This window comes from Scomber scombrus, chromosome 15 (assembly GCF_963691925.1).
Source record: "Scomber scombrus chromosome 15, fScoSco1.1, whole genome shotgun sequence".
In the NCBI taxonomy this organism is placed as follows: domain Eukaryota; kingdom Metazoa; phylum Chordata; class Actinopteri; order Scombriformes; family Scombridae; genus Scomber; species Scomber scombrus.
The window spans coordinates 17,798,224-17,823,016 of record NC_084984.1 but is presented as its reverse complement, the minus strand read 5'-3'; the positions used below and the strand labels follow the sequence as shown (position 1 = coordinate 17,823,016).

Here is a 24,793-nt window from a genome sequence, read left to right as displayed (position 1 = left end):
ATGTTTCAGATCCATTAAAGCTCCTTCTACTGTACATGTTGAATTTCTATGTATATTATGGAGTATTTATCTAATGCCATAATGTGCTTTTGTTTGTACACAAATCAGTAAATCTTGGTAATTGCTGCAGTCTATGAGTTGCTTTCAACCTATTAAATCAATTTGACAGTAGATTAAACAAATGTTCTTAATAACATTAAATTCTTCATTCAGAACCATTGTTAATTTAGCTTTTATATTTGCATGACTTTACACTGATTTATATGTGTTGATGTTGTATCTTTCACTTCGCACAACCAACTGGATGTTATTTTTCTTCATTTGTACAAGGACCATTGTGTTTGAGCAGCTAAAAAAAGTTTCCCTCATTCTTTAACCTCTTTTGGACTACAACTACCAAAATACTTTTGTTTACGGAAGTGTGCCACTCGTTAATTTATTTGCCTTCAGAATAAAAGCTGGAAATAATTCAAGGAACTAATATTTTTTTAATTAGCACTAACAAGTTAACATGCACATGCAGTATGTGTAATTTTTACTTATTGTAAATTAATCCAATGGCAAAGTCCCTTCCAGATAACAAAAATTGTTGATTTTAATGTACAACCTCACTGCTAGATTACACTAACGCTTTGGCTGAAATCGCTCACTATGCACTACATACTCAATATGTGTACTGTCAACATACTTTTGTGTTAATAAACAGTAATTTGTATCTTTTCAGAGACACTGACCTCTATTATCACTTCCTGAGAGCCTCCATACCGGTCGAAATGTTTAACCATGGTAACTTATGCCATCCGTAATATCTGAATTAATAAAACAAATTTAAAAAAAAACATAGCACAGTAAAACATTACTGTGAATTGAATTGAAGCATTATTGATTGTCCTTTACTTTATTTGCATGGTGGAGAACCGATTTGCGCTTTTATTTTGAAGACTAATCGGAAGTAGTTTTGTTGTTGCTGCATGGCGGAAGAAGCGTGACAGCTGAGTTACTGCTAACTGTTGTAGTCATAGACATGGTTGTAGTCATTAAACGTTGCTCCATTAACGTCTAGCTCAGATAATTAACGCCGTGTGTCTTCCGGAGCGGACAGGAGTGTGTGGATAAAACAGGAGCAGTGTGTTTGTGTTAGTACGGCTGCAGAGTGCAGACACACATACAGGGGGGAAGATGTGCACTCAGACCAAGGCTGCAGCTCTCATGGCAAACATACCGGGGGCAGACATAGACCCGTCCGGTGTGTTTAAATACGTCCTGATCCGAGTTCACAGCAGAGAGGAAGGAGACGACGCGGAGGTAGATATAGTCCGAGGATACGGCTGGGCGGAGTACCACGGTGAGTCAGCCAGCTCCTGTATGAGGATACATAATAGGTTGAAGGGTCCCCACCAGCTGACAATAGTGCAGCTTAATACAACAGCCATGCAGTAAAACACACCTTCATGCAAGTACTTTTGTTTAGTTTTTGTTGAAAACTTTCTAACTTTATGTTCATTCAAATTAATTTTGGAGTGGTGTTGTTGTTGAGTTGTGTAATGATATGCTAATAGGTGTAGCTATAGTTTACTCTTATGACATAAATGAGGAGTGTCAACCTTTCAGAAACATCTCAATATAAACTAAAGCCTCCAATTTGAGCATGAAGTCAAATGAACACCTCTCTTATCCACTCTGTGACAAAAGCCTTCCCGAAGGTAGGATAGATGGAATTGCAGTGCTGCTGTATTAAAAGTGAGTTGGAGCTGCTATAGCAGGGGCGGAGCTAAAGTCTCAGCACAGTGGGGGCACAGCATTATTGAGGGGCCCCTCTGATACATTTTGAAATACACAACTGTAAAATAGCTGTTATGTCTTATTCTATCCGTAAACACAAATTGTCGCTCATTGAGCCAAACAAGCTTATGTCAAAGAAAACGTACAGTGAAGCTTTTTTTTTGACAAAGAATGTTGCAAAGAACAAAAAGAGAACATAGGTTGCCAGTCGTGTTTAAATGTTTCAGCAATCATTACCTTGTCTTCCTTCTGTACATCATCTTACATGGGAACAATGCCGTTATAAGATGAGGTCACTAATGTTATCTGTGCCAGAGAGACAATTTGTGAAATGTTTGCGAGATTTGTACGTCAACCTTACTGTAACCTAACCCTAGTACTGGTCGAACATGCACCAAAAGCGTTATGTCTTGACGATCTTACTTCGACCCAGAACCAAAGCCGTCTTTTCTAAAACAATAATTAAGTTTTTTTGTCTTTTGTTAGTCTGTGAGACATTTTTAAGTTATAGCAGCAAAAACAGATACCAGCACTCTATTCTGACTTTTAAGTACATGTTGAGTTTTGTGAAGGGGGGGAGGGGATCTCAAGTTAAATTCAATAAATAACACCAGAGAAAACAAATATGTTTAAAAATGTAAATAAATGGACAACACAATGCACGATGACATGTGTATTACTGGGTTTATATATATTCACAACAAACTGCTCAGACCTGTAGGGATTAAAAGCTGTTTATATTATCAGTATATTCATTTATACATATAAGTGGGTATCTAAAGTACACAATATGGTTAAAAGAAACACCAGATGGAGGCAGCACATCTACACAACAAGCAACCATTTGAATTAACACATTTAATGTACAGCTGGCAATTCAAACATAAAAGTTTGTACAACCAAATGTACTTATTGTAGTCAAAATCTGCTGTTCAAACTATTCTTTCTACCATACCTCAAGTCTATTTTTCATCAAGTATATTTAAATAAATGAAATCATTCTTTTTTATTGCAGCTGATATCTATGACAAGGTCTCAGAGGAGCTGGAAAAGGGTGGACACTTGGACTGTGAGTGTATCGGAGGAGGCAGGATTAGACATGATGCCCAGGCCAAGAAGATCCACGTCTACGGATACTCTATGGTAACAGCCTCCTACTGAATAAACACTGAGGTTATGAAGACAGTTATTGTGCCATAAAACCAAAGCTGTAAGGTAAAAGAGGCTTGAAAGCAAAAAAAGAGTTGGCTGATAATTTTAGATGGATTTTTTTAATACAAGTGAACACCTTACATGATATTATTTTATCTAATGTTAACATAAATATATTGATTGTTTGACTTTAAATAAGTGGTTGTTTTGTAACCATAATGAAATGTTGATATGCTACTTTTCATTACAGGGATTTGGAAGAGCAAACCATGCAGTATCTACTGAGAAACTGAAGGCTCGGTATCCAGACTATGAGGTGACCTGGGATAATGAAGGATACTGAACTAAGACCAGCCTTTGTTGGATGCCCTTCCCAGACTGACTTGGTACTTAGTTGTGACCTCTCACAAGAAGGCAGAGCTTACCAACATCATTATGAACCATACAGAGACCATAAGGAACTTTTTGATACCACATTAATTCAAGACAAGGATTGGCAAGTCTAAATAAAAAACAAGCCTTTTTGGAGTTTTTATGTTACAAATTGATTGAAGTATAGCAAACAATGTTGTTTTTCACATTTTAATTATTATGTACTTTAGGCCTAAAATACATGCATGATTATCACAGTCAAATTTGGAATTAAAGTTGTATAAAATCTCATCATTAAACTTGTTTCTTAATAAAATAAATAACTGGTTATGACAGTTTTGCAGAGTGGTATTCAGTCATGCACTGACTTGTTTTAGAGTCACATAGTCTCATAAAGTTCAGCTTATCACTTAGATAAGTTGTAAAGAGGACCTTACATGCTGTGTTGTGATGTATGTTTCATAAATGTTTCCAGTCGAGTCCATTCTGTGTCCCTTCTGTTGCAGAGCTCGTTGCTTATCTTTCGTTCAGCGAACAGCAAAAATTCCTGGCACCCTCTGAACTTTACAGTGCTGATCAATGTCGTAACCTCAGTTTAAAGTGGGATGAAATATAGATAAGACTTGATGAACTTGATGATCTTCTAGAAGTATTTAGAAATTATAATACACTTGTATTATTGCCAGTGATCTAAGTGAGAGGACACTAGATTTGCTGTTGAGCTGTATCTTATATCAGTCATATTATCTGTAGTATGAACAATATAAGATACACCTTCATAAGTTAAATTTATTTCTCATTATCATATCATCACCTTAAGAGGAAATGGCAGAAATTGTGAAGTTGTTTGTGGTCATTTGGCTATCTAGTGCAGTGCGCATTCAAAATGTGCCTGTTCAGAGCTTATTATCTCTTGAGAACAATGTTTTTAATGCAAATATGAATTGACAAGTGTATCTATTATACCAATAGGGAATTAATAAAGTAAATGGCTTAAATCCAGACAGAAGCTTCACCAGTGAGACTAGACTGAGGTTGAACCATAGAAGCAGTTTACAGGCTTCTATTGGTTGACCCTGCTGCCAATCAAAAATGTCTGCACTGTTGTTGGCTAGTTTTATTCCCTTTTCCTCTGTTTTAGTCTCCTTGTCCTCTCTCGGGTGTTTTAACTAAGCGGGGTGCAAGCTTTTTTCCTGCTCAGCCAGTCAGAGCCCAAAAGCCTCAGCCCACTGTGATGTGACTCAGACTCAGCACTGAGTGTCTTGCTGTTCATTTTTTGAGCACTTGTTAAACGTGTAACATGTCAAAATTGTACCAAATTTGACACTGCACATCCTTGGGTCGCCAGCAATACATCTGCCAAGTGTGAAGATGATCGGATGGATGGTTCACAAGATACATGAAGGACACACATACAGAGAGATTCTTTGCTTTTTCATTTTTTTAATAGATGAACGGCAGTGCCCATTCAGAAAGCATCTGAGACACATGCAGTAAGTCTTGAACGTATGCTGCAAGTTTCATTCACAGTCATTATCACTACGGATGTAATTCCACCTCGGACCACATATATATAGTTCTCCAGAACTGAGAGTTCAAACAACTTCACACTTAATACTGCACTTCCTTTGGTCCCCAGCAATGTACATGAAATGTATGAAGTAGATCACAGCAACAGTTCTCCAGATATGCAAAGGACATACATAAAGACAGACAAGAGTCCTTGCTTTATATAGAGATCTAAGGATATATATGTCGATATTCACTTCTTACAGCCTTGTCTTGGTCTCAAAAAGCTGGATTGCTCTGCTGTACTGTTGCCAATTTGGTTTACTTCAGTTATTGCACAGTTATCTATGGATGTTCCTGTTGAACACTGCCATTTGGAGGAAATTGTTTTATGGCGGTTCTTGCAGTTGCATGCTGGGTGAATTAAAGTCCACCTGTTATCTCTCAGAAACCGAGAGGAGTCTGAGTTAACTAGTAAAGACTTTCCAGGTTGTGTTCATACCTTCACTGATCTGGTGGAAGAAGGAAGAGATGTTACATTTGAGGAGCTCGGCTTTTGTTCTGCTGCTGATTCTGCAGTGGGGTAAGTGCACATTCAACCAAACTGGATTTTTTTCTGTAGAAATTATGCTGCTGCTTGCTGGGCTACGCTTAGCTTGAGTGAAGTAGAAAATACACAGTTGATGGTGTTGAAAAGTGATTGGGGACATTCAGACTTCTAAACAAGCCACTTTAAAACAGCATTTAGATCTTTATGTTGAAATGTTTTCATTATTAATTTATTAATTTATTTATTTATTTTTTTACGGAAAATATAAATGAAAAAAAGTTTTCTTTTAATGTGTAAATACATATCACATAATATGTTCTTGCAATATCCATTTCCATTGTCATGCATGAGACATTTTCCATTTTTTCCCCATAAAAATGTAAAAACCAGTTAAGACAAGCAGAAATTCAATTTAAAATGTCCTACATTTCTTAAATTTTAATTTCAGTAAAATGTATCAACAACTTCACCTGTTACCAACAATTTGTCTTGTTTGTGTATAAACAACATGTAGTAAATCAGGATCCAAATTTAAATTCAGAGTACTTTATTGTCATTGCTACAAGAACAACAAGACAACACAGCATCTCTAGAAAATAGACGAGTTAAAAATTTGCAATACTACAAAAAATAGATAGACGGCACCATACAGGGCAATAAAAAAAAAAGTGCATGAGCCTAGAGCAAATGTTGCAGCTAGTGCAGACGCCCAAGCAGTCCAGGATCCAATCATCACTAAAAATCATATCCACAAATCACATTTATATTATATAATTTATATTTAATTTACAATTTACAACTGGAGTTAATATTACTATTTAAAAATATGTTTTAAGAAGTTTTCTCTTTTCTTTGATTAAGCTCAGTTAAAGGAGTGATGACTGAACATTTTCTCAGTTTGAAATGTGCAGTGATGCACGTTCCTACTTGGTGCCCTGTCTACTTTCCAGCTGTCAGGCTGATGAAGCGCAAAGTCTTGAGTCTTAATCAGAGACCTTTGGATGGCCGGATGGCATTTTGCATGCGTTAACCCGATTACTACTCTCTGGCCTTTGAGCCTATCGGCATTAGTTGTGCCATAAATCTCAGAAAGTAATGAGTCCTGATAAGAGAGTGACAGATTGAGTCATCTGTGGGATTTTAGCCGTCAAACAGAAGCAAAGAAAGAAGCTAATTATGTAAGAATACTTACTTTTTAAAATACTTTTCCTTAATTTATTTTCACACTAAAATATATTGCTTTTTTATTGTACTACATTTATGTGAGGACTTACTTACTTTGCACATTGAAGGATATGTTCACATTTTTTAAAGTCTGTCTGAAAAAGAAAACAGTCAAGGGGCCCAAATGAAAATTGTTCAACATCAACACACTGTATGGACACACTGTGGATTTCGGCCTCCGTCACTTATATTGAAAGCACATTTGAAGGAGATCTTTTAACAGCCAGAATGAACAGGATGAATGAGGAAAACCTCTGTCAGTGGTTATAAAGGCACCTGGCTGATGTTCTACGACAGACTTAAAAAAAATTGTGAACCTATCCTTTAAGATCTTAGATTGAAAACATGAGGGATAAATTGAACTTGCCAAATCATTCTTGATTTTGGAAATAATCTATACTAAAGGTCCACTTACTAACTTCTGGGGGTTTCAACCATATCATACACTCTTAATCAGCATGTGAGGTCCCCATGTCAAGAATGAACTGTAAAACCTGTTTAAGTCTAAAAAGGTTCAACATCTGACTGTCTGATATGGTCAAAAGCTCCAGAACAAATAACCTCCTTGGAGAAATTTGAGTGGTTTTCCAAATGGGCAACAAGTCCTTTAAAGTAAATAACCACAATAGGAAAAATTGATAATAATGGATGCTTTGCTGTACTTCACTCAATAGATTGGCTTACAGTTCTTTAGAAAGATAATTTTTATTTTTAATATATTTTCATGTTTTTACCTGGTAAAAGTTTAATTCAAAATGCTGGAGTAGATTTTTTTTTTTTAAATGTGCCTTTATTGGACAACTGATAGTGAGGCATGACATGCAACAATTACCCCAACAGGGCTCTCATAGAGTAGATTTGATTCATTTACAATGTAAGATTTTCCTTAAATGAAACACATTTTTACTAATAATACCTGACTATCTCTGCTAAAATATATATTAGTTATTATTTGAAATGGACAGTTGTATTTCATTTTATTTGACATGTGGAATTTTACTTTTATTGGTTTTTACCGCTGACTAGAACAGACATAATCAGACATGATTTTAAAATACAGTACTTCATAAAACATTATATTTTGACAGAGTTGAATCATTCACTGTATTTAATACTCTGTGTTGATTTTCTGATTTAACATGAATAAGTAACCCTAACCCTTATCTTTTGTCCTATGACACAGCTGCTGTTTCTCAGGCTCACACATGTCAGACTGCATCCAAATGTGACTTTGTGTGCGACTGCGAGGACTGCAGCGATGAGTGGGACTGTGGTACGTTTACAACACCTAAACATGTTCAAAACACACTGTTGAAAACTGAATTCTCAAATGCAACTTATTATAAATATTGTAACTTCTTCACTTACCAAGAGGGCAGTGTATCTACTGACGGCTGGCACATGATCTAATAATGACTTTTCCATCATTTACATACCAAAAAGCAACACATGAATCTAATGCTATGTCAAAATTGATGTCTCTGAGTTTATTCTATTGAAGTAAATTAAAAAAATATTGTCTTCATAGTTCTTCCCTACTCAAACTATTCAAAAAATAACTCATTGAAGCATTGCAAACTCAATGATAGACAATCCTTTGAAAACTCATTTTGCTGACTCAATTCTTTGTGTAGTTGGAAAGAAAAGTCATGAAGTTAAGTGGAATATGTTAACTTGTTTTTACATCTTTGAAGGCTACAGGGGGAAGGCGTTTGAGTGTGACTTTGAGGATGCAGCGATGTGTGGATGGACTTCCTACTCCTTGGATGGAGAATACACCTGGGAGAGGCGCCAGAGAGGTGACACGCTGCCCGCCAGTGGACCGTCCTCTGACTTCACCACCGGGACAGCTACAGGTATACTTCACTACACAGCCACATATCCTTTTTTATATTACCCTGATCAATAAGCCACACGTTTCAGGACAGTAGGGGGGGACAGAGGCATGTCTCAATTTATCTCTTAAATAGATGCAATATTTGTCTTAAAACTGCTTTAATATGGCGTTTTTGTGTGAATTTCTCTTCAGTTTGGATTTTTTACTTGCTGTCTTCTGCCAAATGATTTAACTGTTCTGCGCAGTTCTGCACAATCAAGCTGATATTCACATTTTAATGTCTGCTCCAAAGCTAATTACAATGACTAAAACAGCAGCATGAGCTTGTGAGTGTAGCTGTTTAAAATATTTCTGACCCTGCAAATACACTTGATGAGAAGTTATTAACTAAGTAATTAAGATGCATTTGTCTGCCTAATGAACGCTGTTACAACTAATGATGATGGAACAACAATGTGTTGCTGGTGTGCTGATCAGTGAATAGTGCACAGAAACACCAAAGGCTAAAGTGTTGCAGGAATGGAGAGAATTTTTTTTTACAATTTTACTGATTTTAGTGTCGCTATAGCAACTATGACACAAGTAAACACAGAAAAAGATGCATGAAATTAAGTTGATATGATTCATGCTATAAATGGCAGCAGAAAAGTCAGTGACTTGCAGAGGCTGCTAATGAAAGCACCGTGTAAACATGAAATGCACTGATGTAGTGTGTAATTAATGGATCATGGGGTGATTTTCACAGCCTGCATCAACAGCCAGTAATTTCTCCGCAGCTGTGAGGTTAACTATATAACCGTGGTGATCTCTCCCCAGCAGTTAGTCATCATTTCACTGGAGGACGTGTGTTGAATACTAAGATATTAGATTATAACATTTCAAAAAGAGAGAGTATAGGTGGCATGAAAAGGAAATAATGGAGTTTATTCGAAGATTTTAAAACATTATGCTTGTATTGTAAATTTAGTTTTCTTTGATTTTAAACCTATCATCCAAAGCAATTATAATCTCAGTTATACCGCCTGTTTAAAGGGTTAACTAATAACTGCAGTAAATAATGATGCAAATAGATAAAAAACAGTGTCATGTAAGGTGGTGTTTATGCATATATACAACTTGGAATTAGCTGTTATTTACATTACCTTACATTTACAGGCATATTTACATTTCTTTGAACTTAACTTTAATGTTACAGCTAGTCATTTGATCTATTGCCAATAAAATATTATTGATTAGTTCAGTTTTAAACCGTGAATGGCCAAAATATCTTATAGTTTTATATTTATAAGACACTGAATTATAACATGAAATATAATACATATAATTTTACATCACACAGGTTGGTTTATGGGAGTGAGTGCAGTGAACTCACCAGATCTCAGAACGGCAGTTTTAACCTCTCCAGAGATGCAACAGTCTGCACCGACATGTCGTCTTCGTCTCAGATATTTCATGTGGGATTCAGGTAAACTGTTGGCTTCAGCCAGTTTCTCGCAATGACAAGATTTCATATTCATTTGTAACTTCTACCACCAGTATTTGTATGCTTATATGTGTTTCTGTTTGTGACTCTGATAATTCTAGTTGAATTGATTTCTCTGCAGCATCTGTTTTATTGTTGACTGTCTATTATTCCCTGAAGGCCGCAAAGGACTGGGCGCCGCTCCCCTGTGGGCATCTGTCCTTCACCCTAACAATCAAGAAACCAGAGTGTGGCGTCCTGAGGCCACCAGTGTGCGTGGTTGGAGGGAGGACACCATCTTTCTGGGCCGTATTTCCACACTTTTTCGGGTCAAAATTTACTCGCAGCGGTCTGAGGGTCTAAGAGGAGATGTGGCCATAGATCAGATGGAGTTTCTGGACTGTGCTCTGCCCTGTGAGTGCCTCATAATATCTCTTTCATGTGTCAACTCTGCCTGTCAGTTACAGTTACAAAGGATTAGAATGATAATGAGAATGGCTGTTATTGATATTAAGAGGGCTAATAGTTATGTTGTAACAGAAATACAAAAGGTTCTTTAAAAATATATAACTTTTTGTTATAACTTATGGTGTTACTACTGTTTTCTCTCCTTTCATAATCAGTACCTCTTATTGGTGCTGAGTGTCCAGCAGCTGCAATGGAGTGTAAGCGTGAGGGCTGCGTGGAGCTACGGGACGTCTGTGACCTCACTGACAACTGTGGAGACAGGACTGATGAGGACAGCTGTGGTGAGAAATCAGATGTCTTTTAAATTACAGCAGATAGCCTGCTGTAAATATCTATGCTGTGAATCTGCCCAAAGACACCCGATTCACCATACTAAACTGTCACTGCACAAAACAATACAAGACTTGCTGTAGAGAAGCAATTCACGGGCCAGCCCAACACTTCTGTGGGGTCCTCAGACCTCACTGCAGATTTAACTGGAACCACTTTCTACTGAGGATATAAAAATAATAAAACCAGTTAACCAGAGAAACCAGGATATTCTTTATGGTTTTCAAGTGTATTTTAAAGATAAAAACTGTGTCTATCTCCATTTAATTTGGATGGAGGTAGAAGATTCAAAGGTGAATATCTTTAAAAACAAAACAAAGCTCAATTTTTAAGAAGAGGTTTTACACTTAGGTGCATTGTCCATGAGGCAGAATGTTTCCATGACCTAAAAAACCTCAACAAGGTTCGTATCAAAATGATCAGTTTGTCACGGCCTTCCAAAACGACCCATATGACTACTGCAAAAACTATTCATATGAGCTATGTCTGAACGTTTATTTAAACATTACAGCAGTTTGACCCCCCCCCCAAAAAAAGTCTTAACTCCATTACAACTGAGCAAATTCTATCTATTATGGAAGACTATGAGTTGTGGATGAAATCTCTAGAAAGGCTAGTAAGTGGAGCTTGATTTTTTTTTTCTTATACAACTATTTATATGTTATTGTTGTTGTTGGTAAAGTTTAGACAACTAACACAGGTTAAAGGTCCAGTGTGTGGAATTTCATTGCATCTAACAGAAGAGATGTATTCATATTCATGAGTATATTTCAATGTGTTTATAATCACCTGAAAATAAGAAGAAAAGATTATCTCATTTCTTTCACACTCTCTGTGTGGAAACATTATTCCACAATATTCCTCGTATTCAGAGACAATAAATTACTGTCTATGTAATCTACACAGGACATTTTACAACATTCATATTTGCATCCAGTGATCACCAGTTAAAGTGAGGTGTGTGTGTGTGTGTGTGTGTGTGTGTGTGTGTGTGTGTGTGTGTGTGTGCGTGTGTGTGTGTGTGTGTGTGTGTGTGTGTGTGTCTGTGTGTGTCTGTGTGTGTCTGTGTGTGTGTGTGTGTGTGTGTGTGTGTGTGTGTGTGTGTGTGTGTGCGTGCGTGCGTGCGTGCGTGCGTGCGTGCGTGCGTGCGTGTGTGTGTGTGTGTGTGTGTGTGTGTGTCTGTGTGTGTGTGTGTGTGTGTGTGTGTGTGTGTGTGTGTGTGTGTGTGTGTGTGTGTGTGTGTGTGTGTGTGTCCAGGAGAGTACCATCGCTGTGACTTTGACGATGAGGGCCTGTGTGGTTGGGACCTGAGAACAGTGTCCGATCTGAAATGGGTTAGGACATGTCAGGAAACCATCTCCATGAATGATCCTCTGAAAGGACCAGGCAGGGATCATACCAACAACACCGTATCAGGTATCAAATCTGACCAATCAGAGTCAGTGCAGTGTTTTTCATTGTTGAAACCAAACTGTTGTTCTGTTTCATCGTTCGTCTCTTCAGTGTTACTCATTTGACTTAAGAATGAAATTTGTAAGTAAATAAAAATATTTTAAATAATTACAGGTCACTTCCTTTACGTCACCGTTCCTGATGGAGGTCTGGGCAAAATGGACTGGGCATCTTTCCAGAGTCCACTTCTTGAACCCACAAATAGTTCTTATCCTTGCAAGGTGAGTCCAAAGTGCATTCCCTCATCAATCAAAAGTAAAAATATGGAATAGGAAAATGGCAAAATATTTTTTAAGCATAATTTGAACCTACTTCAACAAGTTTCCTGTGTCTGCCCACTGCAGATGGTGATGTACACTCACCAGTTTGGGCCAAGGTCTGGTGGCCTGACAGTGCTGGTGGCAGATAAAAAAATCTACCCAGTGTGGGAGAGGGCTGGAGCCTTGGGCGATGTTTGGGTGAAAGCAGAGGTGGAGATTGTCAGTGACTCTCATTTCCATGTGAGTGTTTAACCTGAGTTTTCATTACTTAATATGATGACAGTCATACATTTATAGCATATTTTAAACAGTTGCTGAGGACTAAATATTGATAAGTAGAAGTGAGGAATAACAGAATGACTGCAAATTTAGTGCAGGTGGTTGGTGCGTCATCATTTCAGAGAAATAATGAATATAGAAGCAAAAAACAAATTAAATGATAATGAATTCAAATCAAAGTACAGAGGAAGTTAGAAATTAATGATTTCAGAGTTCTCTATTTATTTATTTTTTGTATTTAAATAATTCTAATAAAATAAACCCCTTATCCTTATTTCTCTTTTTTTCCCCTTACATCATTGAATTTCCTCTCATTATAGATTGTAATAATGGCGGCTATCAGGGACGAGGCTTATGGAGGTATCGCTGTTGACAGCATTGTGTTGTCTCCTGAATGCCGCGAATCAAAAGGTAATCTCTTCAACTATCTAAACTTATAATAAAAAAGGATTTTGTGATTCCACATATCTAAAAAGTATGAATAAATACCCCCTTCTTACTATCTTACACTCTCTTCCTGAACAGATAATTATACTATGGCGGCATTTCCAAATTCTCCTCAAGACCCGTGCACTACACCGGACAAGTTGTGCAATTTCAACACTGATTGTCCAGGAGCAGAAGATGAAGCTAAATGTGGTGAGTTTATTTATCCCAGTTTAACTTTAATCAACAAGTCTGAAAAGGTTGAAAAATGAGTATGAGCCAGCTATAGCTTAAGTTAAGCTGCTTAGAGCCTCAGGTGCCACCAGGGGGCCCCGCAAAATAAGCATATTATACTATGAAAACACAAATTGTTGTCAAAGGGATGACAGCTGAGGGGGATTTTGTTCTTAAAAATTGGCCTGAAGGCTTAAAATATTCAGTCCTGGGTGGAGCAAGATCAAACAACATCACTGCTTGTAGAGAAGTGTGGAATCCTTTAAATAATTTGAAACCATTACAGTGAACAAAATGAACAAAAAAAAGTGTTTTCAACAAACTGTGCAGTCCTGTGTTCATTTAAATATAGGTAATATATTATTCTGTTTTTTCATACCTTAAATGGAAAATAAACCAAGTAGGTTGATTTAGGCTTAAAAGGTTCCAGTCAGTTGTTTTCATCAGCTCTGATCATTATGACTTTTGTCTCATGCACTGAACTCAAAACATACATCAATAATACAAGTGTTTGTTGTTAAGTTATTTCTGTTGATGTTGCTTTTAATACAATACAGTAACTGTCTGTTGTCTCATTTTGAATGTGATGTCTCCATGAATGATTTCTGCAGGGGATTTCTCTTACGCTGACGGCAGCTCAGGCTGGACTGATATCAGCATCGGGAATCAAGCTTGGATGCTGTTCAAAAATTCCACAACCAAAGGTACATCATCACTTTCTTCAATTTCTGATTATTCTTATGTACTGTTTAAAAAAAAGCATTATCTTTAAATATTTCTACACATCTATATTTTTTAGTGGAGTACCTGTATGTGGTCAAGGCCCCGGGCCAGCAGCTGACTGAAGCCCACACACGGACCCCTCTCCTGGGACCCTCTGGCCCAGCCTGCACCCTCAGCTTTGATTATGCACTAACTGGAAATCCAGCTCACATTGGTAAAGCTGTGAATATATTACACTAGATGTCTTCTTTTTTGCTTTTTCATAATAAAACACATCATTTGTCTCTGTGCTGCAGGTGAACTGTCAGTCCAGGTGATTGACAGCTGGCTGGGCAAGCAGCCTAAGCTGTGGGAGTTCAGTGGGAAGACAGGAAAAGTGGAAGGGGTGTGGGAACATGCTGATGTAGTTATTGGAGCCCGGAAGAATCGCTTCCAGGTGAGCTTTTCTTTTTGTTTTTTTGTTTGTTTTTCAGGACTTCAGCCCAAACGTATGTATAATCATTGCTTTTACATTTGGCAGTTTGGCAATTTTTGGCAGTGTGGATGACAGATATTGCCTCCTAAAAAAAAAACTATGGTTGTCTGAAAACATTCAGAGTTGAAAACATTTTATATATCCACAAAGTTTCAATCTTTATCCTGCTGGTAAAAAAATTTGCCTGGTGGAAAGTACATTATTTTCATATATTCCATAAGGTGGATTTTTTCTTCTTCCAGCAAAACAAAGATGTCATTTGTTATTTTTACATTTGGAATTGTTTACTTTGATGAAAAGACTTGATTTACAAATATGATCCACATTTCTCAAAATAAGTCAGACTTTGATGTTTTTGAGGACAACAGCAGCTCATATCTGTGACCTGAATGTAAAGGTCTTATGTAAAAGTGGGGATTGTGCATGACACTGAAAAACAGAGGCTACGGAATCCCCACTTTAACACATGAAATTGAATTTATTGAGTTTTGTGAATGTTTTTTCACATTTTCCGGCTCTTTTGTTGTTCTTGTTCCATCAGCTGTTGTTTGAAGCGCGTGCAAAGAAGCTGTGTCCCTGTGCCAAGATTAGAGTGCAAAATGTTCGCTTCGTCGGCTGCCATGCTGAATATCTTCCATCCTCTCCAACAAGTAACTCAACACAAAATACAAACATGATACTCTAGAACAAATATTCTTATATGTTACATATAGATATCTAATAATACTGTGATATTTGTTTTTTTTGTCTAGAGCTTTCATGTAACTTTGAGGATGGACTGTGTGGATGGTATCAGGACAACAGTGACAACTTTGACTGGACAATGCTCAAAGGGAACGACCACACTGTCGGGATCGGTAATGTCATTTAGAAACAGCGTATAGAAAAATACATCAATGTACTTCTAAGCAGTGACACATACTTATCTTTCATCTTTTCTTGGCCTCAATCGTAGAGAACCCAGCATTTTAAATCTATCTTACCTACAGTTTGGTGCAATAATCCTGTTATTAATTCAGCGTTAATAATAGTGTTGCGTTGCCAGTGTCTTTCAGGTGTTTTCTCCATTTAAATCATTTTATTATTATATATTATTATTTTTATGCATTTGTGCTCAGAAATGTGGTTTCCCTGACAACATTCAAATTTGCTAAGACCTTGAACATCAATTCCTTGTTCATCAGGGTGAGATTTTGAGATCTGACATTTGGGATGTTATTCTAGTCCTAAAACTCGAGCCTTAAAGCTATCATTATATTCATAGTCGCTCTACATCAGCAAATATGGAGTGACAGCAGACCTCCATTCTGTTCAATACACAATATGAACAAAACTTAAGGATGTTTTCTAAAGGTATAATACAATAATAATACAATACATGTCTATATAGTTTAATTGAGGTAAATGTGCACAACTTAGCATATCATTTATTCATGAATTGCATAAATACTCACTACAGAACATAAAGAAAATACAGTGTGATTGCAGTATTTAAGCTGTCACTGCTATATTTGTGATACTTTCAAACTCACTTCAATTTCCCGCCTTTCTGTCGGTGTCCAGGCACGAGTCTTACTGTGAACATGTGGAGCCCATCACTGCGTGGTGTGTTTGGACGTTTATTCTCATACCCGCAGTCACCAAGTTCTACAGAGTACTGTCTGACCTTCTTCTACAAACTCTACGGGCCAAACACAGGTGAGGTGTTGAGCCAGGATGAGACTGAGCGCTGAGGAGTCACGTTGTGATGTTTAAAGTTGCATCCTGGTGGCTGTGTATGCATTTTGAGGGGGGGGATATGCCAAAAGTTAAACTCTTAATTCTATAACTGATGATTTTTTTGTCTAATAAACTCTAACAAATTAAACTTTCTATCAAAAATGTGTGTAATAGAATTTTACCTAATTGGTTACTCTTCTTCCACCCACTGATCCCATCCAGGTGTTCTGAATGTGAAGCTGTTAGATAAAGATGGCTTTGAGAGCGTCCTCTGGACCCGCAGAGGAGCTCATGGCAACATGTGGCACGAAGCGCAATGCCCAGTTCCACAACAGCTCACAAACTTTCAGGTACAGTTAAAATTACTGAATCACTAACAAATGTCTTAAAACTCACTAAATGTTACAGAGATAAATGCATCTAGTATGATTTCTTTTTTTAAAGATGACAAGAGGTGTAGCAGGTAGTATAAAAAGGGGGTTTAATCAAGTAGTTAGGAGTTTTGGGAATCTTTGCCCTCATGTGAGAAAATATCACTGCAGCTTTTTAGCAAGTAGTCAAAAACAGATCAATTAACCCTGTCCAAATTTTGACCCATCAACAGCTGATGTTTGAAGCGGTTCGCTCAGGCTTTGATGGGCAAGTGGCCATTGATGACATAGCGTTCGCTGCCAAGCCATGCAGCGTGCCGAGCGTGTGTTCCTTTGAGGGTCAGAAGTGTGGGTTCACCAGCTCCGGTCAAGTTCGGTGGCGCCACGGCAACGGAAAAACTGTACCTGGACCCAAAACTGACCACACTCTAGAGACTGACCTGGGTAAATAATCTTACGACACATGCAGAGAACTGAGAGACTGTGAATGTTTATTAGTAGTCGCTACATTATACATCACAACTTTGCTGGCACTCCCTCAGGAATAATAGTCAATTTGGGCACTAATGATATCAGTCATGGTTGGATTAAAGATGATTTCTGTTCAGTTACTGTCAGAAGAATAAAGTGAAAACATTTTTTTTTACAATTCACATATGAAATACTAGAAAGCTTATATATTACATTCATACTTTAAACTAGTGAATAGCAGCAAATAAAACAAATAAATGTTTCCACCTGATTAATCTGTTATTAGCTTTTCAATAGATTTTTTAAAAACAATTCATACTACAAAATGTCTGAAAATTAAAATCATAAGTCTTCTAATATCTATTTTCTGCTTAATCAACAGTCAGCCAAAGACATTCAATTTAGAAAGAAAATTAACGCAAAATTACGAAATCTTAGCTCTTAAAAGCCAAAAGTTGAATTTACACACACATATTGACACAAGGATGCCTCTACCTGTTCTGTGCTCAGGTTTCTACATGATGGTGAACACTGGAGCAGACATCCTTCCCTCCGGCGCTACATCGGTCCTCACCTCTCCTCTTCGCCATGGAATGGCCAAGACCGAGTGCGTCCATTTCTGGTATCACATGGGTGGAGTGAATCCTGGTGAGACACCTGCACACACTGAAAAACATCAAACATGTTTAAAAAATGACAGAAAAACACAATATGACGTGTATGTGCGTGGTTTGCAGGTTCTTTGACAGTATATGTGAAGATGGTGAACGGAAAGAGGGTGAAGATCTTCTCTAACAGTCTGGACCAGGGAGACGTCTGGCGCCATGGCAACGGAAACATCTCGAGTGCCCTTGTGGACTGGCAGGTACAGTGTGGAGGCTGGAGAGGGACACTGGAGCAATTATAGACTTTTTAAGTGGTCAGTCAGAACACAAGTAATTAGTTTGTGCATTAAATATCCATTCATGGAGTGATTATTCAAATGTTCTTTAAAAAAAGTATTCATCCAAAGTACATGAACATAATAAATATGCAAATTAATATATCGTGTTTTAGTATTATGTATGTAAAGAAAGACTCCTTGGTCCTTTTTAGACATATTCTATCCCACAGTTCATTAATTTGCCTTTTTGTCCCATTTAGTTTCTGTTCTGTCCACACTTAAAAATGCTCTAATTCAGAGCAAAATCCACAGTGTTGCTTTTTAAGTAAAAGGTGAAATGTCACAATTCTCCAATAGAATTTAACCCAGAAACTTTCAAGCATTATCATCAGGCAATTTTAATATTTAGGATCCTGTCTTCGTCGTTTTAAGCTAAGTTGATGTTGTGCTGGTTTTGTTCTGTAGTTGGAGTTCGAGGTGGTGGGAGCCAGAGGCAAAGACACTCACGTTGCGGTTGATGATATATTCCTTGCATCTCATGCATGTGAGAATCATGGTGTGTATCAGCTTCATCAAAATTAAGATGCAACAAATTGAAGTCCACATCTAATTAAAAGATATATAAGCATAGAAATAATGTTATGGTGATATTTTTACCAGGTATAATTAAAGAAAACAAACTGTAGCACGTACAGTCTGTATTTTGTAACATTTCACTGTTAAACAGTAGTACACAGTTGTATCGTGTTTTTGTTAAGTATAAGTTTGTTCTGTTAAATTTCTCAGGTTCTATGTGCAATCTGGAGAGAGGGATGTGCACCTGGAGCAACACTCAAGACATCAAAATGGATCAACTGGACTGGGAGCTGACGAGTCACAAAGCAGAGAAGCACTACTTCACCCCCACTGAGGACCACACTCTGGGAACAGACACAGGTAAACCAGAGAGAGACACATAGACAGGAGACAGTGAATGTTGTGTCATAAACTGTATAAATTACTTAAATCATGTGTTTCATTTTTCATAAACAGGATCTTTATACTGAAAGTTAGGAAGGAGAGAACAGCATTTCTATGTTTGTTCATCCAACATGTACAAAAAATATACTGTAGTGTAAAATAATCCACCTTCCCTTTTCCTTGTGCCAGGTCACTTCCTATTCTTTCCAAGCAGCAACCGGACAGCAACGAATAAAAATGCTGAGCTGTTGAGTCCTCACCTGCCCCCAACCGTAGGCACTTGCCTCAGATTCTGGGCCTACAAGCCGTCCACATGTAAGCATCAATGTTTTAAATGAAACTTGGTTCATCTACGTTTCTTAAACTGTATCCAGATCCAGATTTAATCTAATTTCAGGTACAGTCTGGTGTGTGTGGTGCGATTTCTTTTTATATTTTCTAACAACCCACCTTTTTAATCGAATGCAGCGGACTGCAGTCTGAACTTGTGGCGTCTGTCTGGAGGTCTTCACCAGCAGCTGGCGGTGGTGAATGAACTGGGAGGAGCGTGGAAACGCTACGATATAAACATTGTGTCTCCTAAGGAATACCAGGTTAGACTCTCCCCTGCTACAAAACTCTAAATACTAATACAGTGATTATAACATAAGGAAATTGTTTTATTCTGAAGAGTATGAACAAAATAACGAAAATGATTAATCAGTAGTCAAATTAGTTGCCTTAATTTGTTGATTAAATGATTAATAGACTAATTCTTGCAGCTCATATTCATCACAACTTTGACATTCAAGTTGCTTACATGAGACTTTTTGTTGTTAACAGATTGTGTTTGAAGGAATCAAAGGCACAACAGGCTCTGTAGCTTTGGACGACATTGAGTACACAGTGGGGGTCAACTGCGATATGCAAGTCACAGAAGGAGGGCAAAGTAAGAAACGCCAGTGGTTTTACTTGTTCTGCGGCCCATTAAGTGCTAACAGCATATGTGTAACACCTTTTTTACTAATTTACTCTGAAAAATACCAAGATTTTTTTTTAAAGAATAGTTGGACATCTTAGGGATATTGAATGATTCTTTTTTACCCTTGCAAGTCATATTTATAGCACACTCAAATTAAATTAAATGAATGGATGCCTGGAAGGAAGGAAATGGGGCTAAAAAGCTATGGTATGCCCAGAAAAATTTTCAGCACTCAAGGAATTTGTTATGTGTCAGCAGTTTGGCTTGAAATGCAAACTCAGCTGAACAGCCTTAAAATTAATTCCTCCTTGAAATGTAACATGTTCATGCTATCTTCTGCTCTGCTCTCTACTGGAACTGAAATCTTAACTTCATCCATCTCCTCTGTAGCCTCACGGGGAGACGATACAGGAGGACTTGCAGCATCCATCATCATAGTCCTGCTGCTGATTGGCACGCTGGTCGGTGTGCTGGTTTACTACCTGAGATACGCACAGGGAGCAGCTTCAACTGTTCCATTAAGATCATCACCATCATCCCCTGGGGGTCGTGGTTTTAGTAATGAAGGATATGAATCAGACCTCACAGTAAGTTAATGACATTTAAACTTTTGACAACAGTTAAAAAAAAACCTCAAATGCTACGTATTAAAGGATCATTCTGGTTAAATTACAATTTAGTCAGTATATTAACATTAACGTTGTATGATTCCTCAGACTCCGATGTTGCCGTGGTCCCAGAACCAAGCTGTAATTAACTAGTTGTAAGTCAAGTCATCCCAAAACCACAGATGTTCCTCATATAGCTTCATAATCTATAAAACCAGGGCTCTCAAGTTTCATGAAAAGTTTGGCGTGAGATTACATCTGTTAGGGCTGGAGCGACTACCGACTACCGAATTTACCCAGCAACAAGAAATACTATTTTCTGATTGGCTGGTAGGTCGCTAATTTGGGACAGCTATGAACGCCTCGCTGTTCATTTCTGTTTATTATATATTCATTTCTTTGCGGTGGGCTCTATCACTTCTCAGCGTGAGAAATGACAGGTGTGAGCGTGTGAACTGCTTGAAATGCATGTGTCTCACAGTCAATGCGTGAGACTTGAGAGCTCTACAACAACCGCTAATCTCGGTTCAGAAAAGGAAAAACTGTTATATACATTTATAGATAAACTTCTTTTTTTATTTGAGACAAGTCTCTAGTAAAAAAAATGCTCATTAAGTGCAAATCATTGTAATATAGTTTGAGAATAAAGTAACTGTGGATGACTCGAAGTTAAGCTAGTAAACTAGGCTAAGCTAAGCTAGGATCAAAATTAACAAGGCAGCAACAAAGGCTACACTCTCATGCTAGCTAGCTTCTAAAATATAAGCTAGCAAATCTACTATTATGTATGGTTATCATAGAGATAATATCAGAGTAGATAAGGAGAAGAGTGAAGATTAACTCTAATTTTCAGTAGTAGAGAGAGAGAGCAGTTATCGATGCCATGAAGGTTGTGTTTTGCAGGGTTGATAAACCTTAACATTCTACATTTGTTCTGTTGTTGAGGCGTAATTGACATTATAATGGAACTACAACAAAGATGGCAGAGTGCTGTAGTCTTTTGGTCTGTCCTCTATGTAGCTAGCTAAACAATGTGATGTCTTCAACAATTTGCAGCTTGAGAGAAAATTAACCCACCACAGTAAATGTACCAGCCACATACTTTATGTCCCCCAAGGTATTGTGGATGTAATGTAGCTAGCAGCACAAATCTTTTCTGTATTGTGGCTGATTTATGGTTAATTGTGTTCATTTCAGCAAGACCATGTGGCGGTTCCAGAGGTGCAAAACCATCCAATGGCAGCAGGGTTCATTAACATCAATAATGTCAATGTGAGTTATTTTCTATGACTTGTGCTTTATCTCATTTTCTATTTGATCCTCATTCATCCTTATTCACATGTACTCTGTAAGTATAGTTGAATAAAGGTGATTTAGAGGTTTGACCATTCAAGGACAGAACCAAGACTCCAAAATACCCAACATGAATACATCTAGCAGGGATGAAGCAACATGGTGCCCATTGGTGTCTTTTTTCCATTTCAGAAAATTATTGTTATTATTCATTTGAGTATATTTAGCTTAAAGCTACTGAGGCTCCAGACTGAAATTATGATACATAGTGGGATCAGCAGCAGAAGCCCTTTCACATATCGACAATAGATATGATTTTAAGGGAATTTTCAATCAAAGTTTAGTTTAAAGTTTTAGTTTCATGTTCCTTTTATGAAACAACATAATTGATAGGACTCATAAATTATTCAAAGGAGTCATTGTGCAGACTTTTACATAATACTATTACTGTTTACAACAAGCTATCATCCTTCCTAGACCAGTTTATGTTCCGTGTGCTCACTGACAAATTTGACTGTTGTTCTTGTGTTTTAGGAAACCCCTGCTGACATGAAAGAGTTGGAGGTGGCGTGAGGTGGGAGGAGTGGTATTCCTGCCACATAAAGGTGGCTTTGTGAAACTTAGGCGATATCACAGCAGAAGAACTGCTTGTGTCGTCTTAACATGACACACACGTGCAAACACACACATACACATACACACACACACACACAAACACAGCTCACATACTGAAACACTGATGAAGGCCTAATCGGTGCAGATGCCTCAGATCTGATGGAGCCCTCAGGGGCCGCAGCTCTCTGCCTGTGGACAGGTAGATGGAAGTCAGATGGACAAAAAATAGCGCTACACTACTGAATCATGTTTTTCTAGTTTAAGGAGAATTCAGCAGGTTTGGCTCCTTTTTATGGGTTAAAGAGACACTAGTTCAATTTCTTCCAAAGTCAATTTACTTGTTGTACTTGTTGTGGAGCGTATATATGAGTCAGCTTGAGCTGGGAGACTACACACCTACAACAGAAGGCTGTGAGCATGGAGTCTGAAAGGCTTGTAAGCTTGTTAACCAGGCAGAGAGAGTTTAATGAAAGATGTTATCGAATTGCATTATGGAAGCACAGCTAGACTCACATTAGGGACTATCTGACTCTAATATGTCTCTCACAAGTCCCACAACTGTATAGAGGGACTATACTAAATCGCTGTAGTGCCCCACTGAAGAGAAAGAAAAAAGAAAAGAATGACTGTAAACAAAAATACAGTAAGATTACAAAGGTAGTCAACATGCTATAATGCTATTGTTTGGAGAAAGACTGTGGAAAGGAAAGAATGTATTGCTTTAGATGTGTTGGAGGGGTACATTTACTCTGCTTTGAAACAAGAAATAATTTAACTCTAATGATAAATAAATTATACTTGAGCTTTAAAACACCGGTGTCCAAGTGTGTTTTATTCACTCAGAGAGTAAATTGATTGACAGAGGAAATTAAACATCTGTATCATGCAGATGCTGAGATAGGAAATAGTTTTGGGGTTGAATAAAGGTGACCTAATGATGTTTCCTTGCAATGCAAAAATCAGATTGTATAAATTATCATTAATCAGGTATTTTGGTATAAAGATAAATATGTGTCTTCATTATCTAATTTGCCAAGGTGACTTGAAGTGAAATTTGAGATATTTTTGCAAAACAATAAGTGAAGAGTTTAATATGATATTAATATTGACTCTATAGATCTTTGATAATTGACTTACCTTTAATATAAGTTAACCATTTAATTAAAGATATTTAATTGTTACAGTGATAAATCTGTTCAGTGATAAAGATTTTCATGCTTTTCTGCTGCAGACAGTTTGGACTAAATATCAGCTGTTGTATATATAAAATTAATTAATTTATAATTGAAATAATCAATAATCACAGCTTGTGTCAAAGGTTGAATGGTCTCATGAAGCATAAATCATGCGGGAGGGCACAGTCACGCGTGCTCTTGATGGATAGCTCCCTGCGATGCTCTGATTTGGTCAAATGCCTCGTTCATCTTTAGGAAGGGGATGACGACATCCTGTCCCTAGCAACGGTCGCGTCTCTACGGCAACATCCTCCGGTGTCCCCTCTCTGCAGCTGTCACCGTGACTCTCATCTGCTGTCAGAGAGAGAGAGAGAGAGAGAGAGAGAGAGAGAGAGAGAGAGAGAGAGAGAGAGAGAGAGAGAGAGAAATCACGGTTTTCACACGGATGAACTGATGATTTTGGAGAATGCTGTGTTGTCATGTGGGGTGGAGTGCGTGCGCCCACCCCTGCAGCCTTTTGTGTCTCAGGACTTGAGTGTCTGAAGTTAGAGTGGACACGTGGCCACTTGGGAAGACCTTCACCTTCTCCTCCTCCTCCTCCACATCATCATCATCCTCCTCCTCACCATCACCGCCCCTCACCCTGCACTAGGCTGCAACCCCTCACCGCCTGCAGCCTGGTGCTGCTCTTTCTCATCTGGACCGTGCTGTGTTTGCACCGCGTCCTCATCCAGTGGTGCGTGAGGCTGAATGGATCCCGCCGTGCTCATCTTCCTCCTGTACGTGATGATCGCGCACGAGATGGTCTGTGGCTGGATGCAGTACCGGAGACAGAGCGCCAAGCCCCGCAAACGGGCTGGACCTCTGCTTTGCTCAAGGTGTGTGTGTGTGTGTGTGTGTGTGTGTGTGTGTGTGTGTGTGTGTGTGTGTGTGTGTGTGTGTGTGTGTGTGTGTGTGTGGATTTGATACACCTGCATTTAAATAATAGACTAGGTAAATAGGCCTGCACTGCTTTATTGATTGGTAGGCTCAACCCGAAGATAGTTGTGAAAGGATTAATTGAACATCAGATAAATGAAAATATTCATATTTCATGTACTATAATAAAAGACTAATAGCCTAATGCATTATAAAACACTATAATTTACATGACATGTTCTTATAATGCATCAGTGTCAAAAACAAGAACTTGTTTACAGATA

General features: G+C 37.9%; 2 protein-coding genes across 2 annotated transcripts; both read left to right on the top strand.

Moving 5' to 3' along the window:
• The first annotated feature begins 974 nt into the window (after nt 1-974).
• On the top strand, nt 975-3,636 carry phpt1 (phosphohistidine phosphatase 1). The gene is made up of 3 exons (XM_062434758.1): nt 975-1,345; nt 2,798-2,925; nt 3,185-3,636. The coding sequence occupies exons 1-3, from the start codon at nt 1,180-1,182 to the stop codon at nt 3,275-3,277; spliced, it is 387 nt and encodes a 128-aa protein (XP_062290742.1). The 5' UTR covers nt 975-1,179; the 3' UTR covers nt 3,278-3,636.
• A 3,181-nt stretch (nt 3,637-6,817) lies between these two features.
• Nucleotides 6,818-22,374, top strand: mamdc4 (MAM domain containing 4). Its single transcript, XM_062435235.1, has 29 exons — nt 6,818-6,845; nt 7,773-7,862; nt 8,284-8,445; nt 9,766-9,891; nt 10,069-10,302; nt 10,512-10,637; nt 11,944-12,102; nt 12,253-12,359; nt 12,483-12,638; nt 12,998-13,088; nt 13,203-13,316; nt 13,949-14,041; nt 14,137-14,274; nt 14,357-14,496; nt 15,077-15,185; nt 15,288-15,392; nt 16,099-16,233; nt 16,477-16,604; nt 16,859-17,069; nt 17,607-17,744; nt 17,834-17,961; nt 18,445-18,535; nt 18,766-18,915; nt 19,129-19,254; nt 19,408-19,532; nt 19,762-19,867; nt 20,291-20,487; nt 21,706-21,780; nt 22,336-22,374. Exons 1-29 carry the CDS (start codon nt 6,818-6,820, stop codon nt 22,372-22,374), a joined length of 3,627 nt encoding a protein of 1,208 aa, XP_062291219.1.
• The last annotated feature ends 2,419 nt before the right edge of the window (nt 22,375-24,793 follow it).